The sequence below is a fragment of the Canis lupus genome, chromosome 20 (genome assembly GCF_011100685.1).
Source record: "Canis lupus familiaris isolate Mischka breed German Shepherd chromosome 20, alternate assembly UU_Cfam_GSD_1.0, whole genome shotgun sequence".
NCBI classification, from domain to species: Eukaryota; Metazoa; Chordata; class Mammalia; order Carnivora; family Canidae; genus Canis; species Canis lupus.
This window is the reverse complement of record NC_049241.1, coordinates 44,145,721-44,166,949: the sequence shown is the minus strand read 5'-3', so window position 1 is coordinate 44,166,949 and position 21,229 is coordinate 44,145,721. Positions and strand designations below refer to the sequence as shown.

Genomic DNA, 21,229 nt, shown 5'->3' with positions numbered 1-21,229 from the left:
AGTTCACTCCCTGCTGGCTGCTGGGATGCTGAGTGATCATTGATGGGGGGTGGGGTGACGTCATCTCTTGGATGAGTTATTGATTACTCTCAGGCCAAGATGAGACCTGGGAGTGCTGTGGTCAGAGTGGACGTCTCAGGAAGCTTCAGCCTCTAAATGGTCTTGATCCCTCAGCCTGCCCTCTTCCCTCTAGCAAATTTGAATTTTGTTAGATCTCAACCTTCAGAAAAAGTGCATGCCCTCAAGATAATAAAAAGTGATTACTATCATCTCAGTGCACTCTTGCTCAGGAAGTGCCTGCAGTCTGCAACTCTAGACATGGTTCTGCCTGGGCTACTGCTCTGTCCGCATGCAGCCACCTGGGGAGCTCACCTCGGCTGGGACCAGTGACTCTAGCTCCTGTGCTGGGCCCTTGTGCTGCCCCTCAATATCTGTGTGTGCATCCAGAGAATCTAGATAGAATTGGAGCTCTGGGGTCACCTTGAAAGTTGATCTTGGGCAGAGTGGGCAGACAGCAGGCAGGCACACAGAACAAGTGGTGGTTTCCAAATTGCATCGGTCTTTGGCTTGGTGAGGCCTGAATGTGACGTCCTGGGTCACTTTATAAACAGTCAACCAGTTTCTGGACTTGAGAATGCAGGTTAATCACCCCAGTAAGGAGACTGTATACCTTGAAATGGCACCTTTTTGTCCACTCCCCTGATCTCTTGTGAGAGGTTGGTCAACAGTAGCACTGGTTAAATCATCAAGGTTGGTTAGAGGTATTAAGGTGTAGCCACACTATGTGGCTCTTTAGGAGGGATGTTAAAGCCCTGGTTGAGGGGAAGGGGTCCAAGGCCAGACATGAACCCTCAGCATTTGGTCTTCTGTGCCCATCCTTCCCTAGAGACATTCCAGGAATGGAAAAGGCAGTTTGGTAGGTTATTAAAATTAATTCTCCATCTATAACTCTGTCTCTGCTTGGCTGGAGTCTAGTAGGAAGAGTGGGACAACTTGGAGCTCTCTCCCAGTTAACTTTATTGAATTTGTTCTCAGGGTCACAGTGCCACCTAGTGGGCTTGTTTGGTCTTCTGCTGCTGGTTTTCCAGCAGATGAAAAGGATCCTAACCCTTCAACACATGTGGAGGCCAGATCTTTTTTTTTTTTTTTTTTTTTAGATTTTATTTATTTGTAAGAGAGCACAAGCAGGAGCAGTGGCAGGCAGAGGGAGAAGGAGGCTCTGTGCTAAGGAAGGAGTCCACTATGGGACTCAGTCCCAGAACCCTGGGATCATGACCTGAGCCGATAACAGACACTTAACCAACTGAGCCACCCAGATGTCCTTGGAGGCCACATCTGAAGGCAAAGTTTACATTGGGCCCTTAGCAAACAGCTGCTTGGTTGAGAGTAAAGTGCTGTCTCTGGGACTTTGTGTGGAGTCAGGAACACAGTAGAAGCTTAGCATACTGTCACAGCGATACACAGGAGCCCTGACAAAAGGCCAAGAAAGACCCTGCCTCAGCCTCAGGATCCAGACCTGAGCTTTTTTCTGTTTCTTTTTCTTTTTCCTTTTCTTTATCTTTTTCTTTCTTTTTTTTCTTTTTTCTTTTTTTTTTTTTTTTTTTGTAAGATTTTATTTCTTTATTTTGAGAGGGAGCACTTGCTTGCCCATGCAAGTATGGGGAGGGGCAGAGGGAGAGAGAGAATCTCCTGCTGAGCCCAACATGGGGGCAAGATCACAACCAGAGCTGAATTCGAGAGTTGGCATTTAACCAGCTGAGCCACTCAGGTGCCCCTCAGGCTGAGCATTTTTATCTAACACTGAACTACCTGGTAGATAAGGGTTTGAGGTGTCTTCCAGAATGGCCATATCACCCTTGAACACAGGTATCCTCAGTCTTGGGTACACAGAGGTGGGCATCAAGAATAGTCCTGGCTAGGCGCCTACCTGTGTGTTTGGGTGACTCATGGTGAGTGCAGTGAAAGTCGGTTTTGGTATGTGGTAGGGAACAATACCCAAGGAGAGAGACTGGGGAGAGTGAGTGGGGCAGCTATGCTCCCTACCTCCTTGCTGTGACTGTGTCTAAATCTGAGTGTGTGGGTGCTGGGCTCTGGGGAATGGTGTCTGGCAGAGCATCCAGGCACTCTGGTAACAACCTGCTGTCCCTGCTCCACAGTGACATGAAGTCTGAGAGGAGAGCCCCCTCTCCTGATGTGATTGTCCTCTCTGACAATGAGCAGCCCACAAGCCCAAGGGTGAACGGGCTGACGAAGGAGGCCTTGAAGGAGACCAGTACTGAGGTCCTTATGGTGAGCCTTGTCCTCATTCTGGGGGATGACCCTGCCCAACAATATCCCCAGATGGAGTTGGTGATGGTGGGTCCTGTGTTCCCTGGCAGTGGCTCTCCCTTTCAATGCTTGTTCTCTTGTCCTTGCAGAAAAGCAGTCCTGAAGAACGAGAAAGGATGATTAAACAACTGAAAGAAGAGTTAAGATTAGAAGAAGCAAAACTTGTTTTGTTAAAAAAGTTGCGGCAGAGTCAAATACAAAAGGAAACCACTGCCCAGAAGGTGTGTGTGCATCCAGTCTCTCCTCAGGAGTCAACAGGAGCCATTTAAAACAGGGGATAGAAACCTAGACCCATTACTTTGGCCCACCTCAGTACCGGGAGTTGGAGCAGCTAGTAACAGGCAGACAAGTCTCCTTAGGGGCATAAGGGTCAAGGTCTGAAATGGAAATTTGAATTTTAGATTTAGTGAAAAGGGAGTTTGAATAAGAGGATATTACAGTACGTTTCGATTTAGAATATTCTCGATCTGAGTATATAAAATTTCTTGTAGATTACAGACATCAAGAAAACAGAGAACAGATGTCTTAGAAGCCGCTGGAAGTCCTGGGTTAAGAGCTCTTTCCTAAACCCATTTACAGAGCGGCCTCTCCTACCCTGTGGGTGGCCATGCTGGCCATCAGGGGCTACAATGGTTTTGTGGACAGATTTTCTAATGCTACAGAGGCATGCCACAATGTTGCCCAGGCCCCAGAGTCTCTGTCCTGGGGCTTCTGCTCTCTCTCCCCTGGTGTCTTAGGCTCCTTTTGCTGCTTTTAAATGCAGGTTACTGTGTAGGCCAAGGTCAAGTTTGTTTTTTGGGTTTTTTTTTTTCAGCTACCCTTCCATTTACTTTAACCACTATCTCAGCAAACCAGAAAGTAAATGTATCTTGGGCAGTAAGAGCTGACACTAGTACATAGAACACATGTCCCCTTAAGGGAACAGGATAGGAAGATACTCACTGGTCTCACTTAGGGGTTGCTTGAACTTCCACTAGAACACAGTCAGTAAGTGGACATGGCCTGGCATCTTTTAATCTCCCAGTGGATACAGCCTGCCTGTTACTTGTTTGCTTTCCAATTGTTGAAGACTCAGTGGAGTGAACCAAGTCTGTCCCTTCTCTAGTGGAATATGTTACTTTAAGAAGTACCTGGACTTGATATTTTCTCACTAAGGTTGGGATTAATCTGTCCAGGTCTGGGGTCCTTTGCCTCAGCCATCACCACGAGTCCTTCACATCCCCTGGAAGGCAAAACCTGCTCTTGAACCACAAAGTGATGTCAAACATCCCCAGGGATAAAGGATGCTGGAAAATCTCTCCTCTGTCCATTTCAAACGTGTCAGTTCCTGCTACAGAATTTAGCAGGCTGGAAACAGAACCTTAGAGCTTGGTGCCTTTGGAAGAGGAAGAAAACCAATCGTCCGTCTGGATTTTGTGTGAGGGAGTGGGGCTGACGATCCCCTCATCTTTTGTGTCCTGCTCTCTTACAGCCCACAGGCTCTGCTGGGAGTGCCGTGACCACCCCTCCCCCACTAGTGCGGGGCACCCAGAACATTCCTTCTGGCAAGCCATCCCTTCAGGTCAGTATTCCCTCTTTATTAGGCTCCTGAGCAGTCCTGATCCAGTTCCTATGAAAGCCTGCCCATTCCTTCTGGTTAGATTGGTTAGGCCACTTTTGACATCATGAACAAATCATGCCAGCGCCAAGAGGGCTCCTCCTATGACAGCTCCAAGCAAAACTGGAGAGAGAACCAAGATTTGGGCAGATCAGGTTCCTTTCATTTCAACACTCCCAAGGTTATGGGACCCAGCAGGACCTCCTGCCCACAGGGTGAAAGAGGCAGAGATCCTACTCCCAGACACAAGACCAAGGTTTGAACAGGGGCCTATCTTCCCTCAAATAGGCCTGAGCTCCCAGCTCAGACCAGCAAGCAAGTGATACCCAGAGCATGTTAGCTGGACTTCTGCTGTTGTAGGGGCTGTGTGGGTGAAAATATGCTACCTTGTTGGTACAATTCACTCTTGAATGACCCCAGTCTGCACAGCTGTTGTCATAATCCATGTTCCTTGTTCTTTTGTGCTTAGAATAGATACACATTTTAGTGCCCACCCCACCTTTAAACAAGTATATACTTTTTTAAAACATTTTATTTATTTAATCATGAACTAGATAGAGAGGCAAAGACACAGGCAGAAGAAGTAGGCTCCATGCAGGGAGCCCAACGTAGGGCTTGATCCTGGGACCCGGGATCACGCCCTGAGCCAAAGGCAGATGCTCAACCACTGAGCCACCCAGGTGTCCCCAAGTGTCTATTTTTATAAAACAGCAAACTTGTTTGTTAAAAAAAAAAAAAAAAACATATAAAATCTGGGATTTGGTGCTGTTGACAGACTTCTTCAACAAGAATGCCTGGCAGTGTCATCCCACCACCCCTGGTCCGCGGTGGACAGCAGGTATCCTCGAAGCTGGGGCCACAGGCGAGCTCACAGGTCGTCATGCCCCCACTCGTCAGGGGGGCTCAGGTGAGCAGGGTATGCTTTTAGAGTGTAAGAGAGTGTCCAAACTACTCCAAACAACCAGCTACCCATGAGAACAACCCTTCCTGGTCATCAGGTTGGGGGCTATGGGTCCCAACCCTTCCCTCCATCCATTGTTCCTCTCATTATCTATCTATCTATCTATCTATCTATCTATCTATCTACCTACCTACCTATCCATCTATCTATTTTAATTTTTTTTAGAGTGTGTGTGGTGGGGGGGGATGAGTATCCATGTAGTGGGATATTACTCAGCCTTAGAAAAGGGAGAAACTTTTTTTTTGAATGAGCACACAAGTGGTGGGGTGGGGGCAAATGGAGAATGGGAGAGAGAATCAAGCAGACTCCACACCCAGCACAAAGCCTAATGCAGGGCTTGATCTCACAGCCCTGAGCCAAAATCAAGAATTGGATTACCCAACTGAGCCACCCAGGTGCCCCGTCCCTCTCATCATCTTGTTTCCTGTCCCACCCCACAGCAAATCCACAACATCAGACAACATTCCAGCACGGGGCCTCCACCACTCCTCTTGGCCCCCCGGGCCTCTGTGCCCAGTGTGCAAATTCAGGGACAGAGGATCATCCAACAGGGCCTCATCCGCGTCGCCAATGTCCCCAATACCAGTCTGCTTGTCAACATCCCACAGGTGAGTGCTGTGCTGAGTCAGAGTTGGGCATGTACCTTGCACCTGCCCTTCTTACCCCTCCTCCCACCCACGTACATATCAAGGGCCCCTGTTCCTGGGGCATAGTCAGGTCTCCAGAGTGGTATGGTGTGACCTTCCTGCTTCCTTACAGCCAGGCAGGGCTTTTTTTTTTTTTCCCCCTTAAGATTTTATTTATTCATCAGAGAGAGAGAGGCAGAGACACAGGCAGAGAAAGAAGCAGGCTCCATTCAGGGAGCCCCATGTGGGGCTCGATCCCGGGACTCCAGGATCACACCCTGGGTTGAAGGCAAGCACTAAACTGCTGAGCCATCCAGGGATCCCCTACCAGGCAAGGCCTTAAATGCTCCATGAGAGTTTGGATTGGAGTTTCTCTGGGCCTAATATAGTATAAAAGTCATGGACTGGAGTCCCGTGTTAAGAACTATGGTCTAGCAGAGGCAGATAGGTGTTGGGGGGGGGAGGTGCAGACATGAGCTTGAGGAGTTGGGGGGAGGCATCAGGTGGTATGTGTGGGACCCAGCATGTTTTGTGGGATGGATGAAACCAGGTAAAGCATCTGATGAACCTGGAGATAACTGGGATGGGAGTGCTCCAGAGCCTTCCCCACTCTCCTCCCTGTCTGCATGAGCACATGAGGGGAGTGTGTCTGCAAATGTCCTCACAGCACAGCACATCTATTCTTAGCCACAAGTCCTTTCACCTCTGTGCAGAGCCTCTGAGATGGGGTGGGTCTGTTCCCAGCCAGCAAAGCCAAGAAGATGGGACCAGAGTAAGTGGGCAGGCCAGAAGCAAGAGCTTTATTGACAGATAAAATGATTGGGTCTTCAGGGGCTTTTGCTGATGGATATATTGGCTTCTCTTCCTCCTCTGGGTTGATGGATCTTTGTCTGCCTCCCTCAGATAAGAGCCCGACCAGCAGGGTTCTGAGCAGCATTCCTACCTTCTCTAAAGTTAGGCCAGGCCAGGGTGCTGTGAAGGCTGGTGTTCTCTGTATTGGGAGGCTTCTTTAGCTCTGGACACTCTCTGTGAGGGTGGAGACCTGGGAAACCTACTGGACTCCCTGAGTCCTGTGTGTGATGTGTTGTGTGCAAGTTACTAGGTGTGTGTATTTTCCTGGAGGTGGTGTATGCTGCTTTCCTTAGATTTTCAGGAAGGATCCTCAACCCTACATAAGCTAAGAGCACTGGTGTGATCAGCTTTGGGTTTTGGCGAGAGCACTTGACAGGGTTGGGGGCTGGGTGAACTAGAGCAGGGAGACAGTGGAGCATTGGCTCACTAGGATCCAAATGAAGACGAGAAAGTAGTATGGGAGCACCAAAGATCAAGAGGGTGGAAGGGGCAGGGGTTGGTCCAAAAGCCCCTATAACCCCAATGAGGACACATGAGCTAAGTGAAACGTCAGAGTCTCCAGAGAACCACACATAAAGATGCTTATGAAGGAAATGTCAGCAGTGCTGTAGTGATCCACTGTCATACCCCTGTGGAGGAGGCCATCTAGCTCTATGCTAGGAGGAGGGCTGCCAGACCATAGTGACCAAACAGTGGCTGTGTTGCCTGAGCAGGAGTGCCCACTGCCCTGGTCGTAGTTATGGCTTCATGGGTGTCCTCATGTGGCAAAACACAGCAGAATACAGATTATAAATGGATATCAGCTAAACCTCAACAAATATGTTTACAAGATTGGTCATCTCATAGGATGATGAGTTTAATGCTGTTTTGCCTGTTGGCTTGCTGATGTCGGGCAGCCCTGAGTTACTACCCAAAAGACTCATTAGTGCAGCTAAGAGTGTCATCCTGGGTTGTGGGATCAGGTGCCTCCAGGACCCTGACCAGGTGGTTATTTTCCAATAGCCTTCCCCAGCGTCGCTGAAAGGGACGACAGCCACCTCTGCTCAGGCCAACTCCACCCCCACCAGCGTGGCCTCTGTGGTCACCTCTGCTGATTCTCCAGCCAGCCGTCAGGCAGCTGCCAAGCTTGCACTGCGCAAACAGCTGGAGAAGACGCTGCTTGAAATCCCCCCTCCCAAGCCCCCTGCCCCAGAGATGAACTTCCTACCCAGCGCTGCCAACAACGAATTCATCTACCTGGTCGGCCTGGAGGAAGTGGTGCAGAACCTGCTAGAGACCCAAGGTGAGTGGGCCTTGAGGCCATTTTCATGTCTTGCCACTGAAGTTTCTATTACTTAGGTTATTTTCAATGCATAGCACATGGTAGAATGCCTACTGTGTACTGAAATGAAAGCTGTCTGAGGCAGGGCATCTTATGGATAACCTTTTGTTATCAGTCCTCCTTGTTGTGAGGCTTAACTTTTTGCTTATGTTTTCTAGTTTTTACATTTATTGACTGATTGATTGATAGTGCGTGCACAAAGAGCAGGGTTGGGGGACCTTAGGCGGGCTCATTCTCACGATCTTGAGATCATAACCTAAGCGGAAATCAAGAGTCCTATGTTCACACTCAACCAACTGAGCCACCCCATTAGTGCCCCATTAATTTATACATTTTTAAAAATACTTACTATTGAAATGTAGTTGACATACAATTTTACGTTAGTTTTAGGTGTATGATATAGTGATTTAACAATTTTATACATTATTCAGTGTTCACCACAATAAGTGTAGTTACCATCTGTTACTTTAGATAACTTCTTAAACATATCACAGTCAGCTTTCTTCACTTGTTGGGACCTCTACTGAGAGCTGGGCCCTAGAAAAGCCTAAGGCCCTGCACACATGGTCTAAGGGGGGGATGAGCAGCATCCCCCCAACAACTCTATGATGTTGGGGCAGGCAGAGAGGGATGAGGGGGAACGTTTGCAGGAGACTGACAGGCTTTGCTTCCAGATAAGTCTCTCCATCTAGAACTTTCCAGAGCCTTGAGTGCTCTGATCCCTGAAGGTAGGAGAGGGATACCCATGCCTGTGCCAGACTTACTTTATCCTCCTTGGAAATAGTTTGGAAAGCACCACTTGCATGTTAGGAGGTTTTATGGATAAAGAGGCATATATAGGATAGTAATCAAAAGTAAGTAACTGGGGATCCCTGGGTGGCTCAGCGGTTTCTCACCTGCCTTTGGCCCATGGCGCGATCCTGGAGTCCCGGGATCGAGTTCCGCGTTGGGCTTCTGGCATGGAGCCTGCTTCTCCCTTTGCCTGTGTCTCTGCCTCTCTCTCTCTCCCTCTCTTTCTCTCTCTGTCATAAATAAATAAAAATAAATCTAAAAAAAAAAAAAGTAAGTAACTACATTGGAAATGGAAGTGGAGGGGATCCCTGGGTGGCGCAGCAGTTTGGCGCCTGCCTTTGGCCCAGGGCGCGATCCTGGAGACCCGGGATCGAATCCCACGTCGGGCTCCCAGTGCATGGAGCCTGCTTCTCCCTCTGCCTGTGTCTCTGCCCCTCTCTCTCTCTCTCTGTGACTATCATGAATAAATAAATAAAATCTTTAAAAAAAAAAAAAAAAAAAAAAAGGAAATGGAAGTGGAAAGCCAGGTTGGGGCACCTGGGTGGCTCAATGGTTGAGCATCTGCCTTTGGCTTGGGTCATGATCCCGGGGTCCTGGGATCGAGTCCTGATTCTCCCTCTGCCTGGGTCTCTGCTTCTCTGTGTATGTGTCTCTCATGAATAAATAAATAAAATCCTTAAAAAAAAAAAAAGGCAAGCACGCCAGGTTGGCCCTTGGGACACCTCCACCAGATGCTGATTTGAAGATGTTTCTGCTCTGAGATTGAGTCTGTGGTGATATTGAGTGGCCAGCCTGAATCCTCACCATGCATGATCTCAGCAGATGCTCAGAGCTGAGGTAGAGGTGGAACCGAACTGGTCCAGGGCAAGGGAAAGCCTGGTAGGCTTCAGATTGCATACCTTAAATTGTCCCGGGTACATGCCGACCCCTCCCGAGGGCTACTTCTACCAGCACAGAGTTGGGGGCATTAGTAATGGGGCCTGTACAAAGGAAAAGCACCTTCTGTCTGTTTGCTTCTCTTCCATAGGGAAGGAGAGAGGTAGGTGTGTGTGACAGGGAACTGTCGTCCCTGCAGTGCCTGCTTGGTGTTTGCATGTTGGAGGGAGTGCTCTCTTCCCCTCTTTAGTCAGTATATCACAGAGGATCTATCATATCCTTGGGCGTTATATCCAATGCCTCTTGAGAGGTAGAGCCCTCCATAATCTGGGTGTGGACCAGACCTAGGGGACCAGATGCCCATCTGGCCACCTCTGATTAACTTGTAGCTTCCTTACTGTACCACATCCACCAAACCCCATTGCTCTTAAAATTTATTTCCCAACCACAAGGCCATATCAAGGACTGACCACGAGTCAGGCTGAGAGTGGGAGGCCACAAAGGGCCAACATAGTCCTTTGTAAAATTGAGGATGATGGCTTCTACTTGTCAGGGGGCCCCAGAGCTAGGCCCAGCAGGGAAAAAATGTGAACTTTTACGTGTCTGGATCCCTTTGGTGTCTTTATGATGGAGTGATGTTGGCAAAGGAGCTGCCATGAGGCCAGTGCAGGATGGGTGGGAGGCAAGTCAGGACACAATGCCCACCTATCCTCTTTCCCAAGCGGCCTGAGATGACCTCCGAAAATGGTTTGCTACTTGCTGGACCCAGAAAACCCTACAAAATCATGCAAATCGAGAGGTTCAGATCTTCGTGTTCACTTTAAGAACACGCATGAAACTGCCCAGGCCATCAAGGGTATGCATATCCAAAACACCACCATGTATCTGAAAGATGTCACTTTGCAGAAGCAGTGTGTGCCATTCTGTTGCTACAATGGTGGAGTTGGTAGGTGTGCACCGGCCAAACAGTGGGGCTGGACACAGAGTCAGTCGCCCAAGAAGAGTGCTGAATTTTTACTGTACATGCTTAAAAATTCAGAGAGTAATGCTGAACTTAAGGGTTTAAATGTAGATTCTCTGGTCATTGAGCACATCTAGGTGAACAAAGCCCCCAAGATATGACCTAGAACTTAGAGGGCTCATGGCCACATTAACCCATACATGAGCTCTCCTTGCCACATCGAGATGATTCTTACTGAAAAAGAGCAGATTGTTCCTAAACCAGAAGAGGAGGTTGCACAGAAGAAAAAGATATCCCAGAAGAAACTGAAGAAACCAAAACCTACGGCCCGGGAGTAAATTCTGCATAGAATAAATGCAAACCCACCCACCTCACCCCCCCCCCCAAAAAAAAAAAAAAAAAAAACAAACTAATACAAAACCTTGCCCACCTATCTATACCTGTGTGCCCTGGGCATCTACTCTCCCAGATTAGCCTGTCTCTACTTGTTCTCTCACCGTGGGTCAGTATCCCTCTTGTATTGTCTAAAACAGGACCTACTAAAAAAATAAAAAATAAAATAAAACAGAACCTACTGCGGGAGGAAGCTCTGAGCCCCATTTGAAGTGTCCCCTGATGGGCAGCCCCGGTGCCTCAGCAGTTTAGCGCCGCCTTCAGCCCAGGGCGTGATCCTGGAGACCCAGAATAGAGTCCCGCGTCGGGCTCCCTGCATGGAGCCTGCTTCTCTGTCTGCCTGTGTGTCTGCCTGCCTCTCTCTGTCTCTCTCTCTCATAATTTTTTTTTTTTTTTTAATTTTAAAAAAGTGTCCCTGATACCTCTCAGAGCCCCAGGCTGGGTAGTTAAGTGCAGTCTCTTATCAGTGTCTCCATTCTGATGTTGGTCATGCCCACCATAGCTGCCTAGAAAGGTATTGTGTCCTCTAGGGTTGGACATTTGGAAGGTGATGTTCTCTCTTTTGTCAGAGCATGCTACCTACAAGTGAGGGCCTAGAGCTGGGGGTCTGAGATGGACCCCAGGTGGCTGGGACCGGCGATGTCTCTTCTGCTCTGTGGGGTCTCTCTGCTCTGTGGGGCTCCCTCTGACTGATTCTACAAAGCCCCTCAGCATTCTGAGGTGGCTCAGACAGGCCAAGGCTGGGAGGGAGAGGCCAAGGGTGCCCTGGCAGCATTGTCTCTGATGTTAGGAGGACGTTAAACTCTTAAGTACACTAGACACAAAAAAAGACTGATACAGAATGCAAAAAAGTAACCCTTACTTTACTTTCTGTGATTCTCTTACAATTTTATTTTCTTTATTTTAGAGAGAGGGAGAGGGTAGGTGGGAAGAGGTACAAGCAGACTTGTTGGTGTGGAGCCCAACATAAGGCTCAATCTGACGACCTCAAAATTGTGACCTGAACCGAAATCAAGTCGGATGTTTAACCAACTGAGCCACCCAGGAACACGCCCCCCCCCCCCCGCCTTCCCCCCCCCCTTTTTACTTCACTTTCAGTGACGAAAAAAATACTGGACTCATGCCTGAGCATGCAGCTTACTTGGTTTCTCCAGTCACCCTTCCTAGGCCAACCGAGGAGATGCAATGTTCCCATCTCTCTGCCAGCAACCCAGAGCAGTTGTTTGCCCTCACCTGGGCAAGTGTGAGTCCTGGCCCTGCCACTGACTGGCTTGTGACTCTACATGTCATTTCATCTCCCCAGCCTTGGTTTCCTCCTCAGAACAATGGGTTGGGGTGCCCCGTTAGAGCGTTACTGGGAGGATTGAACACCTTTGAATGCACAAGACACTGCATATGTCACTTGTCAGCATGAGCACTTGCTGGATGATCGATCGATCCTTAGTTGACTTGCCCACTAGACAGGATGCCTATCACAGCAAGACAAGGACCTGAAGGTGTGGGAGGGTGGGAAAGTCAATTGGGAGGAGCCAATCTGAGAGCACTACTGTTTTGTTTGTTTTTGAGAGAATGAGCGTGCATGGGAGTGCGCACAAGCAGCCAGGGGTGGGGGAGAGGGAGAAGCAGACTCCTCTGCTATGAGTGGGGAACCCAACCTTGGGGCTCTATCCGAAGATCGTGGGATTATGACCTGAGCCGAAGGCCGACGCTTAGCCAACCAAGCCACCAAGGTGCCCCTAGAGAGCACTCATGTTCTTGAGAGCTGGTACCAATGCTAATCCATGGTGTTTTTCCAAAGCTTTACTTCCCTTCTATCAGCAAACCTTCCTCAAAGCCCAAGGGTGGCCTAGTGCCCACACACAGTTGGCGCCCAATACATGTGTGCCAAACAGTGTCTTAGGATTTGGCTGCCTGATGCCAGCTGGGCTACAGAGTCCAGAACAGTGCTCCAAATCTGTTGTGCGTTCTCATCCTGCCCTGGGATGGTAGGGGCTCTGACCCTGACATCTTGTTCCTCTAACATGAGCCCACCTATCCTTCTCTGCAGCAGGCAGGATCTCAGCCGCTACTGTTCTGTCCCGGGAGCCCTACATGTGTGCGCAGTGCAAGACGGACTTCACGTGCCGCTGGCGGGAGGAGAAGGGTGGCGCCATCATGTGCGAGAACTGCATGGCATCCAACCAGAAGAAGGCACTGAAGGTAGAGCACACAAGCCGGCTGAAGGCTGCTTTTGTGAAGGCTCTGCAGCAGGAGCAGGAGATTGAGCAGCGCCTCCTGCAACAGGGTGCCGCCCCCGCACAGGCCAAGGCTGAGCCTGCTACTGCCCCACACCCCGCACTAAAGCAGGTGAGAGTCCGTGGAGAACCAAAGCTGCGGCCCTGTGGCCCAGTAACCTGGGCTGGGCAGCTTCACCTTCTAGGAGAGGCCTTGTTCCCTTAGCAGGGAGTTGTTGGTAGCAAGCAAGATGTTCTGATGTTCTGTCCCACGCTGGGCAGTCATCTGCCTGGTTGTTAACTGTGTGTCTAAATTGCATTTAATGGTGGCCTTTGGTGGTGAAAATACTAATTTGCAGTTTCTTTAGATTTTATAGCTTTCACTTGCAGTGTTCCGGCTGACAAGTACTTCTTGTCTAAAAGGACTTTTTCTGAAAGCCACATTGAGATGCAAAAGGGGCATTTGGAAGAAATGTTCTAGCTAAATTAAGGAGAGAAGCAAGTTTGAAATCAAGTTCTTTTGGCTGCTTTTTTTTTTTTTAATGCTTTGCTTTCCCACCCCCTATAGACCCAAAGCACCCCGTTGGCAATTTTTTGTGTCCTCGGAAGTCATTTGTAATTCACTAATAAGCACATCTTCTCAAGATCTTTATGTAGTGGGTGGCTGTGCTGCCCTCAGGAAACGGCTTGTCCCGTGGGGACTGGGCCTCATGTGGCCACAGCTGCTGCCCTTTGGTCACTCTAGGTCATCCTAGGCCGTCTGTGGATGGTGCTGACCTCGATTTCAACCCCCCATTTGTGTAGGTCATAAAACCCCGGCGTAAGTTGGCGTTCCGCTCAGGAGAGGCCCGCGACTGGAGTAACGGGGCTGTGCTACAGGTCAGAACTGCGGTGCTGGGAGCCCCTGCACCGCACCACCAACCAGCCCTCACGCCCCAGACCGTGACCACGTCAGTCGCCGACTGTCACGCTGCCTGTGTCTGTCTGTCTCTCTCTCTCTCTCTCTCCCTCCCTCCTTCCCCTCCCCCCTCGGTGTAACTTACCTGGTCTCCTGATTTTGGACTTTAGGGACCCTGTGTGGGTGGGAAGAGGTCGGCCAGAGCACGGAGAGGCTGCGCTGAGCGTCTCGCCCTCTGTCACCCTTACCCACATGAGCCATCAAACCGTCTCTCCACTGTAGGCCTCCAGCCAGCTGTCCCGGGGTTCGGCCACAACGCCCCGTGGCGTCCTGCACACGTTCAGCCAGTCACCCAAACTGCAAAATGCAGCCTCAGCCACAGCCCTTGTCACCAGGACCGGCAGACATTCCGAAAGAGCTGTGAGCACCGGCAAGGGCAATACCGCCACCAACTGGAAGAAGGCACCCCTGAGTACAGGTGGGCTGCCCCCATAGGGCACCTTGTCACGGTGAAGTCCATCCCTTCTTTTTATCTAAGACATGCACACAATGCGGTGTGAACAGAAATGGTGCAAAGAGCTCTGAAATCCTAGACCTGAGCCCTGAGAGCAGCTACTTAACTCTTCAGCTTAATCTCTGTTCATTAAATAGGATGCCCCAAACAAGGGGTAGCCCTGGGTAGATAATAATTGCTCTTGACTCAAAATGCTGGGCAAACTCAGTTCAGGTAGTGTCTGTCTGTCTGTCTCCCCCCCTCCCTACACACACACACCATCCAGTGGACACCTGTCAAACACAGACCTCTTTCTTGCCAATTCTGGCACCCCTCCCACTCCTTTCAGCCATAGCAAATGCCTGTTTTTGCTGTTATGTTAGAACTATTCTGATGCACTAATTTCATTTCTTGTTCAGCCAGATAATGTTCTTCATTCCCTGCTTTGTGGGACACTCTTCCCACCCTCTGACTTGGACAGGTCAGGTGCAAAGTGTAAACTAGAACAACATGAGGAGGAGGGTAGGTGGAAGATACCTGGGCTAGGACTTTAAGGTGGGTGGCAGAGGATTCTGAGGGGAAAAAAAAAAAAAAACACATTTGAGGAACAACTCGAGGGAGGGGGATACATCCCTCAGGATCCTATTCTGCCACAACCCCATCATCCCCCATACCACTTTCCCTGGTTTTTATTATTTATGCCCTGGCATTAAGATGACAAATATTTGTTTCCATCAAAACCAGGAAAATGAAAGGTAGGCAGCAAAGGGCTGAGAGAAGGAGACAGGTGAGTACTTTTCACTGTGGGAGTCAGGACCCCTCCACACCCCTGCTCAAGTTTGCTGTATCCCTGTAGGAAAAGGAGGTGATGACATTGAGAGTCCTCTCCCTAGGCAGAACTGGGAAAGCCAGGCTGGCTGTGCAAACACAACACAGGAGTCTTCTGTGTGTGCAGCTGACCATAGAGTTAGAAATGTGGCCAAGAGTGAAGCTCAGGAAAGGGAGGACGTTTGTCTGGTTGCAGAAGAATCTGAGCAGCCTAGAGAGCATCTGTAAACATAAGCAGGCAGAGAGGATTTTGTACAGCATGTTAAAGTTGCAGCTAAGAACTCACAGCTGTATGAAAGTTCCTTTTGTGGGAAATTTTGAAGTATATGAAATCAGATAAAGGTGTGTACATGTATACACAGTGGTAGCACCCGTCTAAAGACCGTGTGTTTGATATTTGAAAGGGACTATGAAGGAATAAATAGTTGCTATATTCCATAGTAGGACTAGAGGTAAATGTGTAATAGCTTAAAAGCAACATTTCGCAAAAGAATTCTAGTCTAGCAGCACTCCTAATTACCCTTGGTTTCTGGGCAGGACCCAGTCAGGTTTCCTTTTAGTATGTAGAGAGGTTTCCCTTTTGCATTTGACCTCAGAACACTTGTTCCACAAAATGTAGTAATCTTCACCCAAAATACCTTTGAGGTAACACAGTGATAAGGGTAGGGGACGGAGCAGTCCTTACCCCCAGGCCAGCCAAAAACCTATGTGTGTTGGAACTGGGGAGTCATTTGCTCATTTTCTAGTTGTAAAAAAGATGCTTATTCATTGGGGAAATTTAGAGAATACAAAAAAAGAATGGTGTTTCCACTCCAGGAGAACAGATGCTGTACTTTGGGGCTTTTCCCCCATTCTGCCTCTCCACTGGTGTGTCATTTGTGTGTACCTCAGTGCACTGCAGAAGCATCATGCTCTGTTCACCATCCCGTGTCCTTCTTAATATTTTCATGAGAGGGATCCCTGGGTGGCGCAGCGGTTTAGTGCCTGCCTTTGGCCCAGGGCGCGATCCTGGAGACCTGGGATCGAATCCCTCGTCGGGCTCCCTGCATGGAGCCTGCTTCTCCCTCTGCCTGTCTCTGCTTCTCTCTCTCTCTCTCTGTGACTATCATACATAAATAAAAATTAAAAAATAAATAAAAATAAAAAATGTTTTCATGAGAGAGTATTACCAGACCATGAAAAATTCTGTCACTCTGTTCTTTTGTAGGTGGGGCCCTTGCGTTTGTCAGCCCGAGCTTGGCAGTGCACAAGACCTCCTCAGCTGTGGACCGCCAGCGGGAGTACCTCCTGGACATGATCCCGCCACGCTCCATCCCCCAGTCAGCCACGTGGAAATAGTGCGAGCCGTGCCCAGTGGAGAACAGGCTCCCTCCTCCCTCCCACCTGGCCCTGCCACCCTCCACTCGGGAAGACCTCATGCTCCCTGAGAAAATGAGTGAGCGAGCGCCAACTGCGCTGCAGAAGCAAGGGCTCCATTCTTGGCTGCAAAGTCTCGTCGCAGCTGAGGGGCTGCTTCACAGGTGGACGAGGAATATCACTGAGGGACCTTTCCCTTGGGCTTTTTTCCTTTCTTTGCCTTTAGTTTGCCCAACACCAGCAGAAAAGTGGACCTCGGGGGCTGGTTCTGCTTCCGGCCCTTCCTTTCAGCCCTCTTTTCCCGCCCCCCGGCAGGGTGCACGGACGGCTCACCCTGGACACTGTGACACGCTCGGCAAGACCGGCGCCCGGGGCTTCTGAAGTCGAGCGGAGCGTTCTGTTTTGTTTTTGCTTTTCCCCATCTTAGCCTCCCAATCTTTGACTGCCTTCCTTCATGGCAATCTTTAGGTTGACAGATTTTTTTTTTAATCACCTCATGATGACGGAGTTTAAAGTAAACCGTGCAGACCCAGGGGTCCCTGCCGAGCACGGCCCCCACACCCCAGAGGGTGGGCCACTGACCGCCCAGCCCTCGCTCTAGCGGAAGGCCTCTGCTGCTGCTCATCCCGGAGACCCCGGACGTCCCACACTTAGCAGAAGAACAAACTGCAACCCAGACCCCAGCCAGAGAGCCTGGGATCCCAGAAGCTGCACACCGCCAGTGGAGGAGGGAGGAAAGAATTGACAGCAACATCCAGAGCCTGAGTGGGAAGTTGGAGGGGCGGGCAATTGTGTTTTTTTGTTGTTGTGGTTTTATTTTATTAAATTTTTCCTTTTCTTTTCCTACTTATTTTGATGGACAACATCCTAAGCTGCCCTGGCCTATGCTCCTGTCAGGTGTGTCTGGTGGGGATGTGCCCCTGCCCCTCCAAGACTTCAGGGTTTCCGTTTGGATCTAGTATAGAACCTTCCCTTAAAACAGAGCCATGCTGCCAGGGTTTGCCTTCAGACTTTTTTTTTTTTTTTAAACCCTCTTTCAAGTCTACAGAAATGTCTTACAAAGGATCAGGTCTGCTCTTAGTTGTGTTTCATTTTGGTTTTTCCCACTCCTTAAAATTCGGTTTCCAGGAGGATAGGCAGAAGCTGTCGTGAGTGTGCTGTGCAGGGGCCGTCTCCGTGCAGGTGCGAGGGCGCCTTGTGTGTATGCACACATGTTTATCGACGTGGAGATGGGGTACGCTGCTCCCCACTTCAGCCCCAGCCCTAGTTTTCCTATCCGTGCAGTTAGGGACTTAATTTAAAATCCTTATTTTGTAGGGCCGCCTTCTTCAAAACACACTGCTACAACATTCTAATAAAGGCTCATTTAACCCCCTCTCTCATGTTGTGTGAATATCCATGTTTAGCAACATTTTGACCCGCGGTAGAAGACCTAGTTTTGCAACATGCTAATTTTTTGTTGTGTAAAACCCTATATCTCTCACTGATTTTTATTTCGAGTGCATAACTTGGGCTGAAAGAGGGGAGGGCGGGTAAGGGTGGTTTTCATTCCAAGATCCAGGGATTTGGGGGAAAGGAGGGAAATTGACATGGAGGGTGTTTTTACCCCAAAAAATCAAAAGAGTATGCAAGCATTTCTATTTCTCACATTTTTCTGTGTGCCTGGCAAATAAATACTTGTCTTATACTACCCTGAGCTGTTAGCCCTCTCTGTTCAATGACATGGGCCAGATTTTCCAAATCCTTCAAGAAGGAGCACCAGGGCTGGCCTCTCCCACGGGCAAACAGACCTCAGTTCTATGCAGTAACTCGGGATCAGGTGTCCAGGCGAGAGTCACCTCTGCACTGGAGGGGTGTGCCAGGATTGTTGTGCCCCAGCTGGGGTTGAATGGGTCTGTGACTCATAGGCCCGAGCTGAACTGGGCTACACAGGTTGGCTCTTAACCTCAGCCCTTTAAAACCTCGCTCATCACTGTGCTCAGGAACCACCTTTACTCACCTTGCCTGGCTGGACTTCTACTGGCCTCTGAGCTTTTAAGTGGGCCTCATGAATTCAGTACAAACCCGACCGCCACGGGTGGAGGATGGGGCTACTGGCCCTAGCTCTGCCTCCTCCAGCCCAGGGTCCCTAAGAATAATCCCACCAGGGGCCCCTTACTGTGACATGTAACTTTTTTTTTTTTAAGGGGACAAGAACGTGAGATGCCTTAATCTTTTGTTAATTTCTACTGTATCAAAACTCCCCCCCCCATTTTTTTCTTTTATTTCCACCTTTGCAGTATAACTTCTGATAAGCCCCAAATGAGTAGTTTTTTGATGAGGTTTATAATGTTACAGGAAAGGCATATCAAATACCTCTCTGCATGTGGGGTTTCGACATACTAGGAAAGGATAGTAACATGAAGAGTGTTCTCCCAACAGCAAAGGCTGTCTCAAAATTGGCCACAGTGCCCGGGTCCTGGTCTCCCCTCCCCCCCACCCCAGGAGCCTCAGGACTAAAAGGACCTGGTTTGTAGGAGCAGTGAGAATGTGGGAACTCCCAGTCCCAAATGATGATAATGGTCCCGAGTTACCTGTGACATGAACTCTTAATGGCAACTGGAAACTGTTTCAGATGCTAGCCACTCAAGGGTGAAGGGTTGTATGTTTGAAATGGCCATGCATGTGCACACACACATATATGTGTCCACTTGGAGCCACCCAGTGCTCTCTGGCCATCCAGCCCATGTCACTGGATCCCCAGTGTCCCAGCTGTGGTGTTGGAACCCACACGTTTCATAAGGCCAACAGTTGCCCTTCTCCCAGGGGTAGCCTCTGGTCCTGTCTGTACCCCAAGACCTTCATGAAGCAAAACTTGGCCCCAGTGCAGAGGGAATAAAACAACTGAGTACAGCCCTGCTGTGTGTTGTGGCTCCTGTGTACCACAAGTCCTCATTTTCCTGTGGACAGAGACATGGTGAGGAGTTTTGTATATAAACACTCATCACAGGGGTGTAAATCATAGAAAAGACTATCTGTCATTGCTGCTCCACCATAGGGTTTTTGATGCCGAGTTATGCTGCATATGATGGTTGCCTAAAGAACTTGGACTGAGCTTTTTTTTTTTAAGGACAGCTGAAGTTTTATAATCCTTAACAATGAAAGTGTAATAGTTACACTAGTGCAGGGTATTTGGAAGGTGGGGGCTTGGGGAAATGGGTGGGTGGGGCGGTTGTCACTTGTATTTATTGTGACTCTAAATCTTTGATAATGTAAAAGGTTGACCACCAAACCGGAATAGAAGTTCCAATAAACAGGCTGGAATCAATGGCTATACTTGTGTCATGAGGAAGTTTTAGAATATGACGGAAAATAAAGAAATGGACAATGTATTGGCTGTATTTTTCTTTTGTCCCCTCGGCCCTGGTTTTCCTGCATTATTTTTGTCCCAGCACTGGGACAGCTTGGAGACTGTGTAAGGTGTAGCAGGGTGACCCCTTGTTAATGGAGAAACAATGAGACATCTGTTTCTTAGGCTTCTTTTGGACTTCCCTTCTAAAGTGAGTGGATTACCTCCCCAAACTGGGTGCTGTGGCTTTGCTTCTCAGCCTCTGGCTTCAGAACCTGTGGCTTTGTGGCCTACTTATTCACAGCCAGAGGAAGTGAGGTGAGAATCCAGTGGGTTTTACCCATCCACTGGCTCTTAGCCCCTTCCAGCCTCCACCTCAGAGTGGTAGATTTTTCTGGGCTACTTTTCAGGCTTGGCATCTGCATTGGATGTCTGCTACAGGACATATTATAGATGTGGATTCTAGCACAGATGGAGCTACCCTGCTGGCTCTGAAATGAACAGTTTCTGATGAAAATTTGTTTTCAGATGTTGACATGCTGTTTCAGAAGTTATTCATAAAGTGAGACCTGTGATCACTGGGGAATTTTTTTTTTTAAGATTTTATTTACTCATGAGAGACACATGGGGCAGAGACAGGCAGAGGGAGAAGCAGGCCTCCAAGAAGGGAGCCCAATGTGGGACTCGATCCCGGGACGCCAGGATCACGCCCTGGGCTGAAGGCAGGCACTAAACCGCTGAGCCAGCCAGCGATCCCTAATATCTTTTAAAGGATTTATTTTAGGGGCACCTGGGTGGCTCAGTTGGTTGAGTGTCTGCCTTTGGCTCGGGTCATGATTCCAGGGTCCTGAGATGGAGCCTCACACCTGGCTCCCTGCTCAGCCAGGAGTCTGCTTCTCCTTCTCCCTCTTCCCCTCCCCCTGCTTGTGTGTTTATTCTCTTGCTCAAAATTTTTTTAAATGTATTTATTTTGGGGGGAGAGAGTACACACACAAGTAAGTGGGGGGAAAGGCAGAAGGGGAGAGGGAATCTCAAGCAGATTCCGCTGAGCATGGATCCCAATACAAGGCTCACCTCACAACCGTGCAATCACAACCTGAGCCAGAGCCGAGTTCTATGCTCAACTGTGGCACCCAGACACCCTGATCATTGGTGAATTCTTTTTATTCATTCATTCATTCATTCATTCATTCATTCATTCATTCATTCATTCATGATAGAGAGGCAGAGACACAGCCAGAGGGAGAAGCAGGCTTCAAGCCCGGAGCCCAACGCGGGACCCGATCCTGGGACTCCAGGATCGCGCCCTGGGCCAAAGGCAGGCACCAAACCACTGAGATCCCCCATTGGTGAATTCTAATGTGCCTAAAATATGAACTGTTTCCCTAGGTGCTTTTATCTTTATT

General features: G+C 49.1%; 1 protein-coding gene across 9 annotated transcripts in view; it reads left to right on the top strand.

The window, feature by feature from the left end:
* The window catches only part of GATAD2A (GATA zinc finger domain containing 2A), a 116,709-nt gene extending 96,845 nt beyond the window's left edge, over positions 1-19,864 (top strand). For 6 of the 9 annotated variants that reach the window (XM_038566738.1, XM_038566735.1, XM_038566737.1 and 3 more), the window contains 10 exons: positions 2,157-2,289; positions 2,418-2,549; positions 3,800-3,889; positions 4,701-4,832; positions 5,327-5,494; positions 7,367-7,646; positions 12,755-13,053; positions 13,725-13,799; positions 14,101-14,296; positions 16,347-19,864. In XM_038566738.1, the coding sequence (XP_038422666.1) occupies positions 2,157-2,289; positions 2,418-2,549; positions 3,800-3,889; positions 4,701-4,832; positions 5,327-5,494; positions 7,367-7,646; positions 12,755-13,053; positions 13,725-13,799; positions 14,101-14,296; positions 16,347-16,477 (1,636 nt within the window). In that variant the 3' untranslated portion in view covers positions 16,478-19,864. The remainder of the gene's footprint in view (positions 1-2,156; positions 2,290-2,417; positions 2,550-3,799; positions 3,890-4,700; positions 4,833-5,326; positions 5,495-7,366; positions 7,647-12,754; positions 13,054-13,724; positions 13,800-14,100; positions 14,297-16,346) is intronic. The other 3 variants (XM_038566732.1, XM_038566734.1, XM_038566733.1) reach the window with 3 other exon arrangements.
* Positions 19,865-21,229: the final 1,365 nt, after the last annotated feature.